This window comes from Erpetoichthys calabaricus, chromosome 2, assembly GCF_900747795.2.
Source record: "Erpetoichthys calabaricus chromosome 2, fErpCal1.3, whole genome shotgun sequence".
Lineage (NCBI taxonomy): Eukaryota > Metazoa > Chordata > Cladistia > Polypteriformes > Polypteridae > Erpetoichthys > Erpetoichthys calabaricus.
The window spans coordinates 139,771,167-139,787,989 of NC_041395.2; the positions used below are offsets into that span (position 1 = coordinate 139,771,167).

Below are 16,823 nucleotides of genomic sequence, written 5' to 3' on the forward strand. Positions count from 1 at the left end.
GTTTGAACATGAGGTGATGTCTCTGAAGATGATGTTCCAAGCCAAGGAGGAAATATATACAAGGTTTATATGTCAGACAGAGTACATATTGTAGAAACCTGTTTGACGGAAGATTTCAATAATACAACACATAAAATGGAGAATAGTTTCATAAAGGAAAAGGCGTATCTGGAGAAGGTTTTAAGATGTGGGGAAAAAAAGGGGGAAGAAAAAGAAATCTGACACATCCAAAAGACTGAACTTAACTGAAAGCAGAAAAAGAAGGAAGAAAAAGGGCTAGAGAATTTCACAAGTGTCCAGAGCCCCAAATCATCAGACAAATCAGGCAAGCCAGTTAGATTTATTTGAAAGTCGTTTATAAATAAAGTCAGCATAACGATCAGAATGTTAGTTTAAGGAAGTAACAGGTTGCATATGTTTAACAGCATTTATAATAAAATTAAATGTGAAAGAGGCGAGCATGATGGTTGACACTGCTGCCCTACAAATCTTCAGAGTTTGCACATTTCCTATCAGTTTGTCAGTTGCTTCAGCTGTGGAAATCAAGGTAAATTGCATTTAAAATGAAAGCCAACAGGCATTTGCTCACATAAATGTTTGTTGAAATCTGGAAAATACTACTGTGTCATTAAGTATATATGAAATCCTTAACAACTTTTACAAAGTACAGTACTTTGATGGAATATTGAGAAGATAACCAAAATGGTTGGGCTGCATAGTCAAGTCTGTTTTAATTTTGTGAATTTTTAAGTGTTCACTAAGATTTTCTTTAATGAGTTCTATTTTTACCACATCTCAAAATCACATAACTACTGTTTTTAGCAACAGATTGTTTGCAGTGATGCTATTATTGGCTCAAGCTCCTCGGCCAAAGGTTCATTAAATCCATTCAAGTTCAATATGCTCCAACAAGCAGATGATAACTCAAATAAAATTGTTCGCCATTAACACATATCTCATCTGTAACTGTCTAAAACAGCCCATGAGCAATTCCTTCAAGTGTCTTTATTTGTAGGTTGTATGTTACTGGAACGTCCTGCACGTTAATCATTTTGTTACTCAGTAAGCCTTGGATCGAAGTTCATTACTACTATATTAACAGCAATGTCTGCAAAAATACCAGATGAGAATAACATTGTGGTATTAAAAATCACTGCAGTGGGTTGGCACCCTGCCCGGGATTGGTTCCTGCCTAGTGCACTGTGTTGGCTGGGATTGGCTCCAGCAGACCCCCGTGACCCTGTGTTCGGATTCAGCTGGTTGGAAAATGGATGGATGGATATTAAAAATCAGTTATAATTTCCTATATCACAGTACAAACATGATGCATGTATGACTGTCTCTGCTCATGAATTTGTACAGGGAGACTCCCCCTCACAACCACACATCTTCCGTGAGATGGTGGCAGCAGCAGAGATCCACCTTGAATCGGCTGAAATGTTGTGTAAGAGCAGTCTCTCTCTCGGCCTCACGGTTGTCAGCCCTTCCATTAAACTGAGGAGCTGCTCCAGAACATTTGTTGAAAATGCCAGAAGAACTGGAAGGAAATATTTGGTAGAAATGGTGTTGGGGAGTAAGGTACAATGTACAATTTGAAACTAAGTGAACGTTTTTGAACATGAGGTGATGTCTCAGAAGGTGATGTTCCAAGCCAAGGAGGAAATATATATGTGGTTTATATGTCAGACAGAGTACATATTGTAGAAACCTGTTTGACGGAAGATTTCAATAATACAACACATAAAATGGAGAGTAGTTTCATAAAGGAAAAGGCGTATCTGGAGAAGGTTTTAAGATGGATGTTCATTACTACTATATTAACAGCAATGTCTGCAAAAATACCAGATGAGATAACATTGTTGTATTAAAAATCAGTTATAATTTCCTATATCACAGTACAAACATGATGCATTATTTTCTTCAACTGGAAGAATCCCAATCCACCTTCTATAACTGAGTTCTATATATATAACTATACTGTATATACTATATAGAACTATAACTATGTATTCTTCAAATTGGACAAAAAAATTAAAGTCTCTTCATGAGGGTCTGTTTAGAATTTTTTCAGAGTCTGGTCATTAATGCCATTCTAAAATAAACATACCAGGCCTGTGCTCAACCTTCTTATTTCGTTTGAGACCTTCACCCTTCTTTATTTTCAGATACTGTGGTTAGCTGGTCATGTGGCAGCTCATTTTGTCTCATTATTGTTTGGCTGTTAATTAAGGAAAAAGAAGCAGCAAAGAGGTCTGATGTTTTTATGTAGGTGAAGAACCATCTTAAATGGGGCTCTGTAGTCATAAAGCTCTCTTTGTTTCATGGATTGGTGTTGGAACTTACTATTGTACTTGCTATGCTATTCTCATATGTTTGATTGGCTTATGCTTTGTTATTATGCTGTTTTTCCTAAATAAATGTATGATAAAAATGGTGCTTCACAAAAAACACAAGGACAGCATTGCAGAAAAGCAGACGGGGTAAGTGTTTTAAGCTATGAAACAAAAACAAGTCCCTTTTTTATACCAACATAATTATACAAATATAAGAGTTAAATAGTACTTGAGATTGTCAGACAAGACAATTAGGCCATTTGAGTGATTGGAATACTGATTGGCCAACAAACACAATGCCTGCTGCCTGATGGTATCAGAAACTCTAATTACACATGAAGTGGAGGTCCTAATAACTTCTTAATGATCACTTTTCCATCCTTGACCTTGAAGATGTTGCTCTGCTTTGCTTTGTTTTATTAGGGTCATTTAGGGAAAGAGCAACGCTGGGGAAGTTCACTTCTGTCCAGAAACCAGTCCTTAGAAGAAGAATTTGAAAGAGCAAAAGCAGCTGTAGAGGTAATGAATTTTGTTTTATGTTTTTTTTGTTTTTGTGGTCAGTTCATACATTGCTTAGCATTCGGAGAACATCAGTAAAGCTTGCAGACACTGAATGCCCAAAACAAAAGTGCAACAGTAATAGTGCTTGTCATAATACACATTAGACCGAAAAGTATTTATAAGAAATTCATACACTCTTAATAGTTTCCCCACACCCATTATAAACTGCAGGGAGCCTGTTCTTTTAAACAAAATAGTAATATAATTAAATAATGTACAGAATGACCAACACCCAAAGCTCTTCAAGGCCACCCTACACACCTAGATTTCCTAACCATTTATGGGGTGGCTCATCCATATGCACACACCATTGTATCTAGCCTCATGCACCAAACATACTCTTACCTCCCATCTCTCACTCCCATTTCACTTTGGACTCTCTTTCTCCCACCAGTTGAGCTCTTCTCATCTACTGATCGCATGACTTGAGGCTGAACTGGCATCTGCCTATGAAGGGTCAGGTGCCAGAATGACCTCAAGAGTCTGGAAGGCCCTACATTTGATCTACCAGGTTAAAACTTTTTCTAGTGACCCCTGAACATCACAGACTTCTGTTATCCTTAAAGGCCCACTTCTCAATGGCCACCAAGTAGTTGTCTATTCTTCTTTGACCTTTGTACTCTTTAGGTGTTTGAGGAAGCATTCCATGCTTTTTAAACTTCTAGTCACCTTTTTGTCCTGCTTGTCACACTTCTAGGGCTCTCAGCAAACTGGAACTCTAGCAAATGTCTTGACAAAATGTTCTGTATGTACCGTACTTTATGCGCACGGTGCTAATCTGTCCCTTTGGATGAGACATAAAACCGAGGTCTTGACTCTCTATGGTTTAAAGATCCCTGGGCATCCTTTAAAAAGAGCTGAGTGTCCCCCACCACAGCTTGGTCATTCTGGCCCCTTAATCACTCCTTGGCCCTAACTGGCAAGCTCTCTTATCCCTTCACCACCTGATGGCTAATGTGTGGTGAGCATACTGGCTCAAGAATGGATGCTGTGACAATATCCAGGTGACTGCTAGACAATGGTATTGATTGAAGTGATTCTCCACTGTCTATGTAAAGCACTTTGAGTAGGCTAGAAAAACACTATATAAATGTAATTAATACTTTTTATAGTTGTTGTTATTGTTATTATTATGCGCCAAAGTGTATTGTTTTATTATTAGAGCCTTGGTGTCCCCTGTATTTGTCAACAGACACCTACTGCTGCTTGCTGTTCTCATCCTGACTTGCCGCCACCCCTCCAGTACCATCAGTTTGTGTGTATTGAGTTATTTTAGTATCCTAACAGAAGAGAATGAAGATAAAAGGACATTTTCAGGGCAGTGGTAAGCTAGGTGTCGTGACATCCCAGAATTAAGTTAGTTTATGATATTGTGAATGTTCCACAAGCCACTAGAGGGCAGTGTTGTTTAAGCTTACAAGACTATTAGGGATGATGGTAACTTTGACCCCTTCCAGTTCAATTCTGGGGTATCAGGAGCTTTCAGGGAAACCTGGTACAACTAGAGGGAGTTCATCATGCACATCAAAAGGCTTTTGAATGATGGTTGAGATAAAAGACTATAGAGTGGAATACACTGATGAGCTTGGAATTTTGAGGCAGCCGTTGTCAAGGGTGGAACAGGTGGGAGGAGGGAAGACCAGAGAAAAGAAGGGGAAAGTGTGGTGCAAGCAAAGGGAAGCGTTCAACTGTGAGTAAGTGTGAAAAGCCAACCAGTGGTGTTTTGGCAGGCCGGAAGACTAAGGCATGCTTATGCTACCCCCATCTTCTCTGCTTTCCTTAAAAAAAATATTGTATTAGTTTCACTTTCAGTTTGCCACTTTGGGTTTGATGATAGCTCTAAAGCACCCCCTTAAGTCCATGGCAGTCACATAAATGCTTTCAAAAACATCAGATAATCATTTTGCATTACATACTGCTTACTCTTTTAATAACCTTAGAGAAATTAACTGATCCTTCAGGGTTATTACATCAATATTAAACAAGTTTTGAACAGACATGAAATATAGTTGTATGCCTTGCCTTGACAGCATTCACTCTCCACTGGGTACTCTAGAAACAGTACCTATTCATATTCTCTTAGATTCATTCTCATCAGAACTGCCAAAATACTAAACTTTATAGCATCAGTAAATTAACAAATGTACTTAAATAGAACACAGTAAATGGATGTTGACATACTGTATGTAAATTATCGATTATAAACGTCCCTTTTATAAGGAGACACTTTTGGTATGTGTACTGTATGTAGCAGTACATTGGGCTTTACTGTCCTGACCTGTACCCTTGTCTTTTATCCTTCTCCAGATAATTTAGTGCTTTCAAAAAAGCAAACAAATGTTCTCCACACCAGGAAATCTTTAAGGATTTGCTTGTACACAAATTCTGTTCACATTGACCATTATAAGCATCGGCCCGTGAGTTTGTCCAATATCCAGAAATTCAAGCTCTGAAGGTGTAAACTGTAAAGTACAATATTAAAAGAAATCTCATTTACATCCAGCTTTACCTTACATAACTCTATCTTGTTTATCTTGTTTTGTTCTTTGATAAACAGCTTATGCTTAGTATACGCAGTGCTGCATGGTGAGTGTACAATATATCTCACAAATATGTGAAATGAGTCAAAGTGCTCTGTGGAATGGAGTATTGCCCACATACTGAGCAGTACAACATACAATAACAACAAAATAAGATTATAACCTCTGAAAGAGCTATCAAACATTGGATGAAAAAACAAAACTGCTCTAGGATGGGGGTTCTTAGATTTTTTTAATCCAAGGACCAAAATAAGAAAATTGGTACCATACTGGAAAGGATTATTACCACAGTGAGGGCAGAACAATACACATAGGAACTTGCATATAATAAAACACAGTGTTTCTGTTTCCATTCAAGCATATTTCTGACAACAATAACAGCAACAACAATGTATTTCTTGTATAGCCCAAAATCACACAAGTAGTGCTGCAATGGGCTTTAAAAAATTACTTTGTAGGGATAAAATAGGAGAAAACTTGGGAAAGACAGTACAGAGAGGGACCTCTTTTCAGGCAGGTTGGCCTTGCAATAGCTGTCAAAAGATGGGGTAAATACAACACAGAAAACAGAACACAAATAATCGTCTTCACAATCTATTAAGGCCACCTCAGGAATACAATACAATAGTACAATAGTCATAGTACAAACTACAAAGCAAAATGTAAGACTAAATTAAATCACTACATACAGAACAATCACATTTGAGGATACAAATTTATTCAGAGTTCTGGAGACCTCGGCTAACAAGCTGCCTTCCCCTACTGGCCATTCTGCAGCTGAGTCAGTGTTGGGCCGGCCAATCTGATGAAAACACCCTTCTACCTGATGATTCCAGTGCTCCTTTATCAGAGATGATTATTCCATAGGCAGGAAAACAACTTGGCAGTAGAGCAGTGGCACCAAGTGCCACATTTGAGTACAGAGAAGAGAAGCAGAATAAACGAATGTTAGTAACAGTTTGTAAATATCATATTACTTATGTTTTAGTGCTAATGACTAACAACATAGATGAAGTATGCACGGTTAATCAGCAGCTCTAGTCAGGATATGCTAAACTGAATTAGTGAGTCTTCAGCCAGACCTTGGCCATTTCAAGGCTTTTTATGTTAAAAGTAGGATTTTCAAATCTGTCCTAAACTTAAGCGGGAGTCAGTATAAGGATTTAAGAACTGGATCTGTTTGAATTTTTTTGTTCTTGTAATAATTCCTGCAGCAGCATTTTGGATTAATCGAAAGCTATAAAAAGAACAATTTGAGCAGCCAGTAAACACCACATTACAGTAGTCAATCCTACTATAAATAAATGTATTAATTAATTTCTCATTATCCCACATATTTAGAAATCACCTTAATTTCCCAACATTTTCAAGATGGAAAAAAACATGTTTTGGATAGTTTTGTAATGTGCGCTATAAATGACATGCTAGTGTCAAAGATAACACCTAGATTGTGGGCTGATTCAGTAAAATTAATGGTGATTCCAACTGAGTTAAATAATGACAAAATATAGTTGTGTTCAGCATCATTCCCTCCAATAATTAACATCTCTGTTTTCTCTGTGTTCAAAGACAAGTAGTTCTCATCCATCCACTTCTTTAATTCACAAGCACATCTAATTAAAGACAACATTGAAGAAACTTCATTTGGTCTAAAAGAAAGGTATAACTGGGTGTCATCTGCATACGAGTGAAAATTAATGTTATGTTTTCTAATGACAGATCCCAGTGGAAGCATGCAAAGTGAAAACATTAAAGGTCTCAGTATTGAGCCCTGCAGGACACCATATCTCAGTTCTGTGTATAATGATGGAGTACTGTTAGCACATTTCTGTACATACTGGAATCAATTTGATAAATAAGAACTAAACCAGGCAAAGACAGTGCCTATAAGCCCAATGTCATTTTCCAGCCTGTGTACTAAAAAAGAATGGTCAACGGTGTCAAACACGGCGCTCAAGTCTAACAACATAATTACAGTGGAAAAGAGAATATCAGAATGTTGTTCACAACACTTGTTAACACCGTTTCTGTGCTATGACAGCACAGCCAGACTGGAATTTCTGAAATAAATTGTGATTCATAAGGTGAGACTGAAGCTGATTGGCGACTACTTTTTCAAGTATTTTAGAGAGAAAGGGTAAATTTGAAATTGGTCTATAATTATAAAGTATATGCGGGTCTAGGTCTGACTTTTTAAGTAGTTGTTTGATGACTGACATTTTTAGTGCATCAGGTATTGCGTCATGCAATAATGAACTATTAAAAATGTTAAGAATAGGCACTGCAAGAACATCCATTACACATTTTACTACTTTTTTTGGCACTGGATCTAACGATCAAGACTTCCTGTTCAGTTATAGAATTAAAATTTATAAAGTGCTGAATGCAAGGCGAGACAGGGTTTGCCAAGCTAGTATGAGGTTTGCACTGTGATGCTGAGATCTGGGGTCCTATATTTTTGATTTTCTCATTAAAGAAGTTCATAAAGTCTGTACTGATAAAGTCTGTTGGTATTTTCCACTGTAGTTCTGAATTTCCATTTATTAAATAAGAAACTGTTCTAAACAATACACAAGGATTATTATTATTGTTATCTACTATTTTAGAATAGTAGTCAGAGCAAGCTTTAACAAGAGCTTTTTGATATTCTGTTTAACACTCTCTGCCCATTCAATTTGAACGACCTGCAGTTTTGTTGATCTCCATCTGCACTCCAGTTTTCGACGCTCTAATTTATGAGCTCATTGAGCTGTGGTACAATTCCACCATGCCATCTCAGGGTGATTCTTGTGCGAAACACCAATCCTGTCTCATACCCATTCTCTTCCTCCACGTCAAATCACCTGTGTCAAACTAAAGCCAATGCTCACATTGTCTCTGAGGTAATAATAATAATTCTTTGCATTTATATAGCGCTTTTCTCACTACTCAAAGCGCTCAGCAATTGCAGGTTAAGGGCCTTGCTCAAGGGCCCAACAGAGCAGAGTCCCTTTTTGGCATTTACGGGATTCGAACCGGCAACCTTCCGATTGCCAGTGCAGATCCCTAGCCTCAGAGCCACCACTCCGCCACCAGGTAACAGCTCCTTCTCACTTCCACATTTCTTTTCTGGGTATCATGCACCAAACTCAATGGAATTTTTTGAAAGAGAGCATCTCATGTAAGTGCCGTGATTCTTACACCCACCACCTGCACATAGTGTTTTTCTTTCTCACTATCAGGTCTGGTCCTCCAACATTACGAATTTTTAGTATTGGAGAACTTGTTTGGTGTACCATCATTTGAAGAACAGCTTTAGAAACTGATGGGTTAAGGAAGAAAAATATACAATTAAGAACAAAATGACATGTCTAATATTGTATTTTAATTTTATGAATATTGTTCAACACCAATATTGCCAATATTTGGTAACCTTCATCCTTATTTTAAAAATAAATACAGCATTAGGCTAAAGTAGAATTGTGTTTCAAGTTATCAAATTGGAACCTGACACTGAAAATAATGACCCTATAAAACAAAGACACTCAACATTCACAACTGACTTTAATTTATTTTCTTTTTTTTGACCAGCAGTTATATGTATAATGGTTGCTTTTGAATTTAAACTTTCCTAGACAGTTCAAAGTAGAAAACTGTTGACAGTTATAAACTTAATGTGGGCAAATTTTAAATATCACAAAAGTACAACTTCTTTGGCTTATCGCTTAAGAGCAGAACATGTCGCTGTTACAAACTCTGTTAGGCAGCAAAATCTGTGAACTACAATCCATGAATGTACAACAATATTTTTACCTATGAATGAAACAAAATCTAAGCCATTAATCTCTAAAAATACTTTAAGATACAGGGCTGAGAGACATCATTCCATAAGGTCTGACAGTTGTTGCGCATTATCTTGACATTAGAACATTAGAAAAATTCAGATGAGCTATTCAGCCCAACAAAGCTCGCCAGTCCTATCCACTTAATTCTTGCAAAATCAGGTTGTGAAGGTACTTAAAGTCTTACTGTCTACCACACTACTTGGTAACTTATTCCAAGTGTCTATAGTTCTCTGTGTGAAGAAAAAATGTCCTAATGTATGTGTGAAATTTGCCCTTAACAGGTTTCCAGCTGAGTTCTTGTAGAATATATTTTAAAATAACAGTCTCAATCCACTGTAGTAATTCCCTTCATAATTTAAAACACTTCAATAATGTTTCTTCTTAATCCCCTATTGCTTCAACTGAATGGGCTCAGCTGTTTTAAACTTTGCTCATAACACAACCCCTGCAGTCCTGGAATGAGCCAGGTCACTCTTTTCTGGACTTTGTTAGCGTTTCTATGTCTATTTTGTAGCCTGGAGACCAAAAACTCCAGGTGTGGCATTACTAGTGCATTATAATTCTTGAGCATAACCTCCTTAGACTTGTACTCTACACATCATGCCTTCTTAATGGCTTCTGAACACTGTCTGGAAGTTGAAAATGACGAGTTAACTTACTCCAAATTTTGTAGTGTACCTGTCTTGCATTATATGCAAAATGTTTTTAAACCTGTTCCATTGCTCCTCAGCTGGCTTCACACTTAAAAGTTTATCCCAGTCCATCCTCTTTGCCGCATCTGTTCAAAACCTGTCTCTATCAAAGTTAAACTTAACAGTTTTAGTCTTTGCATCCACACTCTTCCAAAACACTGAGAACTGTATTATATTATGGTTACCTGATCCTAGTGCTTAAATCACCTCTACATCCTCAATTCTATCCTAGTTATCACAAATACTAAATCTGCACAGGTTTCTCTCACTTTGGTGCTTTAACATACTGTGTTAAAAATTCCTTTATATGTATTCTGTTATTTGCAAGGTTAGCCCAGTTAATATTCGGGTAGTTTAAGTCCCCCATGACTATAATATAATCCTGTAAACTTGCCTTTTAAATATAATTAAAAAGATGCACATTAAAATTATTGTCTGCATTAGGCAGTCTATAACACACTCCTAAAATAAGGCCTCTTTCCCAAATGCTTGCCACATGTCCTCACTTAAGATGTGGCTCATCATTCAACTGAAGAAAACTTGCATTTACATTATTTTACATAAATGGAAGGAATCCTTTTCTGTTCTGCCTATCCTTTGTAAAAATGTATATCCCTCTATGTTATACTCATCTCCATCTTTTGTTATTTTAGCCAAGTGTCTGCTATTGCTGTAATATCATAATTTTTCTACGCTACATACAACTCCAACTCAGTTGTTTTGTTTTTGATACTTTGAGAATTAAGGCAAGCTTAAATCTGTTACCCTTTTCACTTGTGCACTTAAATTTTGGGTGAGAATTTAAGTTATGCGTATTTCTTTTTACATTATTTTAGTTACTTCATTGTATAATTCTAAACCTGGCCTCTCCTACACTCCCTGCCCCGCCATTCCCTAGTTTAAACAAACCTACTCATATCCCTCCCAATCACATTGATGTCCTCCGGTTCAAAAGTAGTCCCAATGCCCAATAATCCTATACCCTTCTATCCTACACCAATATTTAAGCCATGCGTTAAACCTTCTAATCTCTTTATTCGTACCTGGACTGACATGTGGCATAGGCAGAACTTCAGAGAATACTACCTTGTCAGTTTTGCTCCTCATCCTGGCACCAACTCTTTAAACTTGGATAGCAGAACTGACAGTCTGTCCTTTTATATGTCATTTGTTCCAATATGGACAATGACAAATGGATCCAACCCTGTTCCAGCAAACATTCTGTCCACCTTTCCTGGGAGGTCTCAAATGTATGCACCAGGAAGGTAAAACATTGTGTTAGACTCCCCATCTCTGGAACAAACCTGTGCTTCAATCCCCCTAATGAATGGGTCCACCACTATCAATACCTCTCTCTTTCTGGGGAACGGTTTTGAAGTGGCCCACTGGGGCTCCCCATGCCTGTCTACAACCTTAGAATCTTCAGAGGCACTGTCCTGCTCCTCAAGGATCTGAAAACAGTTTGACACTTACACTTCTGGGGTTGATACCTCTTGACAGTGTGCACTCTTTGCCTTACTTCTACATCCAAATTTGACCCACATAACTCTGCCTGTATGGTCTGGAGTCTCCTCTCACTCCAACTTAGGGGTGCACACTATCTAACTAAAGGACATCTGGGCCACATCCACCAATTCTGTACTACAACTCAGGCCAACCAACCCCTCCTCCAGTTCAGTGACTCTGAGCTCAAGGTACTGGATCAACTAACATCTCCTGTAGATGTAGTCTTCAAGGAGGACTGACATCTTCAAGAGATCCTCCATAAAGTCCACCATCCAACTGGACTTGATAGCATTTTGTTCAACCCTTTTTAATATAAATGATTTAACTTAAATAATTAAAATTAAGAAATTAAATGTTTAAAGATCTTCTACAGTTATTTTACACCTTCAGGCTCATTAAGCTCCTGCAGTACTCTTTCCCTTGACTGCCTACTGTGTGCTTTCCTTTTAAGTCTTTAAATTTTGTTTTTCCCTGTCCATTTTCCAAACTTTGCACCTTTCTTATTACTTCCTAACTTTGAAGCTCTCTACCTTCATAGCTTGTACTCCTTCCTGTTAATGAACCTTTACTCTGTCCCTCTTTCAATTGCATTAACTTTTCTGACTGCTAAGAACTATTCTATCAAGTAAAACTTTATACACACTCCTTCCTTCTTACTCAGAAAACTCACTTATTGAATATTCTCCACTAGTTATTTACTTATTCACTTGTTTTTACTTTCTTGTATACAAAATATAGGGAAAGTACTGTAATTGTCCAAAGATTCGATGTTGAGATTTTGATGAATCTCGACGTTTTAGACCTCCCTGAGTCCTAAAATAACATTTTGGAATTATGTCTGTGTGTTTGTCTGTGTGCGTGTGTGTGTGTGTATGTAAACACAATAACTTGAGTACGCTTTCACTTAGGTCAACCAAATTTTGCATACAAGTATTAGGTACAAAACGTAGATTTCTATCAACTTTTGGGCTATTTCTGCTAACTAGAAGTGGTACATTACATTTTATTTTTCTATCGCTGCTTCCATCTAATTGGTGTTTGCTAGCCTACATACCGCTGAGCCTGTCTCTTTATCACTTTCAAGTCAGCCACCTACCTATACTTAAAATAAATTCTTTCTTCCTAAGGAATAAACGTGTATGCCCTCACTGTCTGCTAGTGCTACTGTATATGGTGCTCTATCCAATTATACCTTATGTGCCTTAACTTCTTCCTAATATGGAATCATTATTACTTTTTAACTGTTTGTTGCTATGTCACCAGTTATTTACTTACGGACATGTTGATTTAAACAACTACATTCTGTGCTTTCCAGCCCGCCTAGTTACAAATCGACACTAGTTTTGAATACAAGTAACTTTACAAACGTATCCCCAAACACTCAGTTACTTTTACTCTCATGCAGGTGAAAAGAAAGCAAAAAAAACCCTTCATATGGAAAAAAATTCCTACAGTACACCTTTGGAGCAATCAAAGATCAAAGTTTTAAGGAGCAATATTTGCATTTTAATTAACTTTTACGCATCAGTAACATAAAACCCATGGGACAACTGTGTCAGGTATCAATGATTTATGTGAAAGGCACAAGTCTTCCTAGATTGAGCAGCTAAGAAGATGTAGAGTAGTCGCGTTCATAAGGGACTATTGGACATTACTGAAGTACGTTGGTTAAAAAGGACGGTTGGTTAAATAGCAGCTGTACCGGAGTCTTGACACTCAGATGCTCTTCAGTTCCTCCACTCAGTCTCACTGTTAAACACATTTAGCTTCTTCCTTTCTGATTAAATTTCTTCCTTTCCAATTAGCAATGACACCTTGATCAATGTTGTAAATTTAGACAACTCAGCACAGGATTTCAAGTTAAGATGCCTGCCTCATGAGGCAGCTACACTAACCGCTGTGTCAGCCAATATCCATTTCAAACATTGCCACTATAGTTTTACAAATTAACAAATGCAGATTCTTTATTAGAGGTAACCAAGCAAACTGTGAATATTCTTCTCTGTACAAATTCAAATTTGGTGAAAGTGCAGTTTTCTGAAGAAAAGCCAACTTTGCAATTTCACATCATAATCCTAGAACTCTTTATTAAAGCAAAAAAGGGAATGCATCAAAAAGGAAAGGAACCATGACTCCCCTGTTGTTTTATTCAGTCAAAGGCTGGACAAAAGACAAGTACAAATGCATGAACTTGAAGGCTGAGAAAAAGTTTAACCTACAGGTGTAGTATCGAGTTTAGGGGTTAGTTTGAATTTCTGTTGCACGCTACCTGATCCTTTGGTGTAGCTGATGATCTTCCATTGTGTGCCAGAGCTATGCATTTTAAAACAGTATAGCCAGAGGCAAACATGTCAATACTGTAGTATACATTACATTTACTTATTTGGTGACACCTTTATCCAAGGCGACTTAAAGACATATACAGTAAAATTGGTAACATCCATCCATCCCATCCATTATCCAACCCGCTATATCCTAACATAGGATCACGGGGGTCTGCTGGAGCCAATCCCATCCAACACAGGGCGCAAGGCAGGAACAAACCCCACCGCAGGGCAAATTGGTAACATTTCATTTGATTTTCCATTTGGAGCACAGGTAGGTCAAGTGACTTGCTCATGGTCACACAGTGTCAGTCTCAGGATTTGAACCCACAACCGTAGAGTCCAAAGCATTTACCACTACACCACATGCCTGCCTAACTTACATATATATGAAGTAGAGAGACTGAAACTACTTGTTCTGAAAATTTGAAAGCAAATTCAAGGAGGGATTTAACTCAGCAATTATTAACATGTTTTATAAACAGGCCAAGATTTTTTGAGCTTCTGTGTGCATCAGATCTCCTCTACTGAATTCCCAGCTTGACTGTCAGATTTCTTTTCATTTCCAGATGGCCACAGCATCATTTCTGTGATTAGCCACAGACTCCAACTAATAGGTATGGATGTGCAGAAAAGATTATACAAAATTATTACTGATTGAAAAATTAAACCAATGGAATACTCCAGTAGCACTGAAGAAATTGACTGCATCACTCAGAAGACATTACTGTGTTTTTCTTGGGATTCTGAAAACACATTTCTTTTAAAAGTAACTAAGCTGGTTCTGAGAGAAAATACTTTTAATGGAATATAAAGTAAACAAAGGTAGAAACACCTATTATAACCAGTAGGAGGTGCTACAAGTTCAGACAGGGGGCAGGAAAGACCCCCAAAAAAAGGAATTTTGTAAATTGTTTTGATGCTCCCCAAGCCACCAGATTTCAATGTGGTGGCTTCACAAAGATAATGGAGGGGGATGACAGCCAGGCTAGTTCTCTGCATTGCACTTCTATGGTAAATGGAACACAGTGCTCATTCCATACAGCACCAGGGCTTTAGAGGGTCACCAGATGACCCAGAAGTACCCACTATTGGTTAACTAGAAGTGATGGTGGAGCCAGACCTAAAACCCCTCTCAGGCCAGTGGTCTGTTGAGCATGGAGTGTAGAGGAAGCAGTCAACAAGGACTCTTATGGCAGAAGGTAGGAAAGGCCAGAGGTTGAAAAGGTGTGTGATTGATGTTGTGGGATGAGTAAGGGATTTTGGTTTGCGGTGAGTTAAGCCCATGTCACATTACTCAGCTTCTAGTCATGGAGTATATCAGATTTGACAACTGCAGTTGCTGATCACATCTCTGGACCATGTCAATTCATGTCACTATAAATCACTACCTACAGTATTTCACCGTTACTGACTGAGTGCTGGCCTTACAGCACAGTCCTGTTCATCCCTTACTGTAACAGCTAATAGCATGCTGCCTGACAGAGCTAGTGCAGTACAAAGGGTTAATAGGTACTGTGAGTTCAGCCGTGATCACTTCATTTTAATACGTAAAACATCAGACAGATGAGTCTCTCGTCTGTTTGCAAAGTTCAAAATATCACTACTTTCTACGTATTGTACTTCATTTATTGGCATTTCTCATACACATGGAGTTCACCCATATGAGCAAAGACAAAATCTTACCTGTTGGATTTTACTGGAACAAGTCATGGGCTAGTCGAAGTGAATAACTGGAAATGTCACATTTCACGACAGCTTTCACAGCAGTGTGACGCCAACTGCCTCTGACATAATAAGATTATATAAATGAAGGGTCACATAATGTGACATAGACTTAAGTACACCAGCCATCCTGCAGGGTATTTAGGGACCTTATGGTATCGAAAGGCCCTAAGGCTTAGGCACTGCTGTTGCACCTTCTTGTGTCATACCTTTGTATTCTATTACGTCATATGTTAATGGAATCCCCTTTTAGTTAGGCACTTTGGTCTTCTGTGACTTGTTTGGGTTCAGGGTTTGAGCACAAGCATCCTCTAAAGTCCACTGCAAATATTAATACTTCAGTACTAGCAATAAGAATGCAATATGAATAATAATAAAGCCTTTCAAAATTCACAAAGAAGCAGAAATTGTTTATAATCTTTGGCTGAACTCTTTCAATGATTAGAAGACGACAGTTTTCATGAATAATGATAGCTCTTTAAGGCAGACAGACAGAAAAAGACTTGTGTGGATAATAGAGACTTGCAGCGCAGACTACTGACTGACTAAGATTCCATTTCTTGTATAATTCATAATTATACTCCACAAACTAATATATTCTATACCCATTCACTGTGAGCCAGGCATACCTTAATCAAAACCGCTTCATCCTGAGAAGTGTCTGTACCAGTCAGAACACTGTGTGATGGCAGAGACAGTCATGAGCAGTTAGAGAGTACATTTTGGTTTTTTTGGCCTCATTAGTTGGTGTCCCTTTCCACTAATAACAGAATAAAATGTTGTGCAATTTCATCTAGTGCTCAGTTTATTATTTAGGCCCATTACACCCTTAAGATAAACAGTAAGTTCTATAGCATCCTGGCTCAGAGTCTCCCTAAACTATTTTAACTTCATCACCTAAGACGTCACCTAAAGGGGTGGCTTACCTGGCTTCAAGTTACCCATACCCCTAGAACAAGATACAGCTGATAACTAATTTTATCATAAGTACATGCACACATACAGCATACTGAAATAGAAGGCTATCCCATGGCCCCACATTAGTTTTGCAAATGTGTATGCTTTCTAACACTTCCCCATAATTGATAATTCAATCAGTGACAGCAACATACAGATAATGTTATACAAAGCAGGTTGAGACTAACAGTTCTTTTGTTTGTGTATTTCAGATGTAAAATGGAAAAGTTACAGACTTAAATGACTTTGAGTGTGGCGTGGTGAGACGTATCAAATGCACATAATAAGTTGGTCTAGTCCCGCACCATAAGATTAACATGCACATAGAGATTCTAGCCAGATGAAGGCTTACATGATGCCC

The 16,823-nt window shown here is 37.9% G+C and overlaps 1 protein-coding gene across 3 annotated transcripts in view; it reads left to right on the forward strand.

The window, feature by feature from the left end:
* pex5la (peroxisomal biogenesis factor 5-like a) overlaps positions 1-16,823 on the forward strand; it is a 293,523-nt gene that overhangs the window by 218,012 nt on the left and 58,688 nt on the right. For 2 of the 3 annotated variants that reach the window (XM_051923953.1, XM_028794576.2), the window contains one exon: positions 2,757-2,852. The exons of the other annotated variant lie outside the window; for it this stretch is intronic. In XM_051923953.1, the coding sequence (XP_051779913.1) occupies positions 2,757-2,852 (96 nt within the window). The remainder of the gene's footprint in view (positions 1-2,756; positions 2,853-16,823) is intronic. 3 annotated transcript variants of the gene reach the window in all.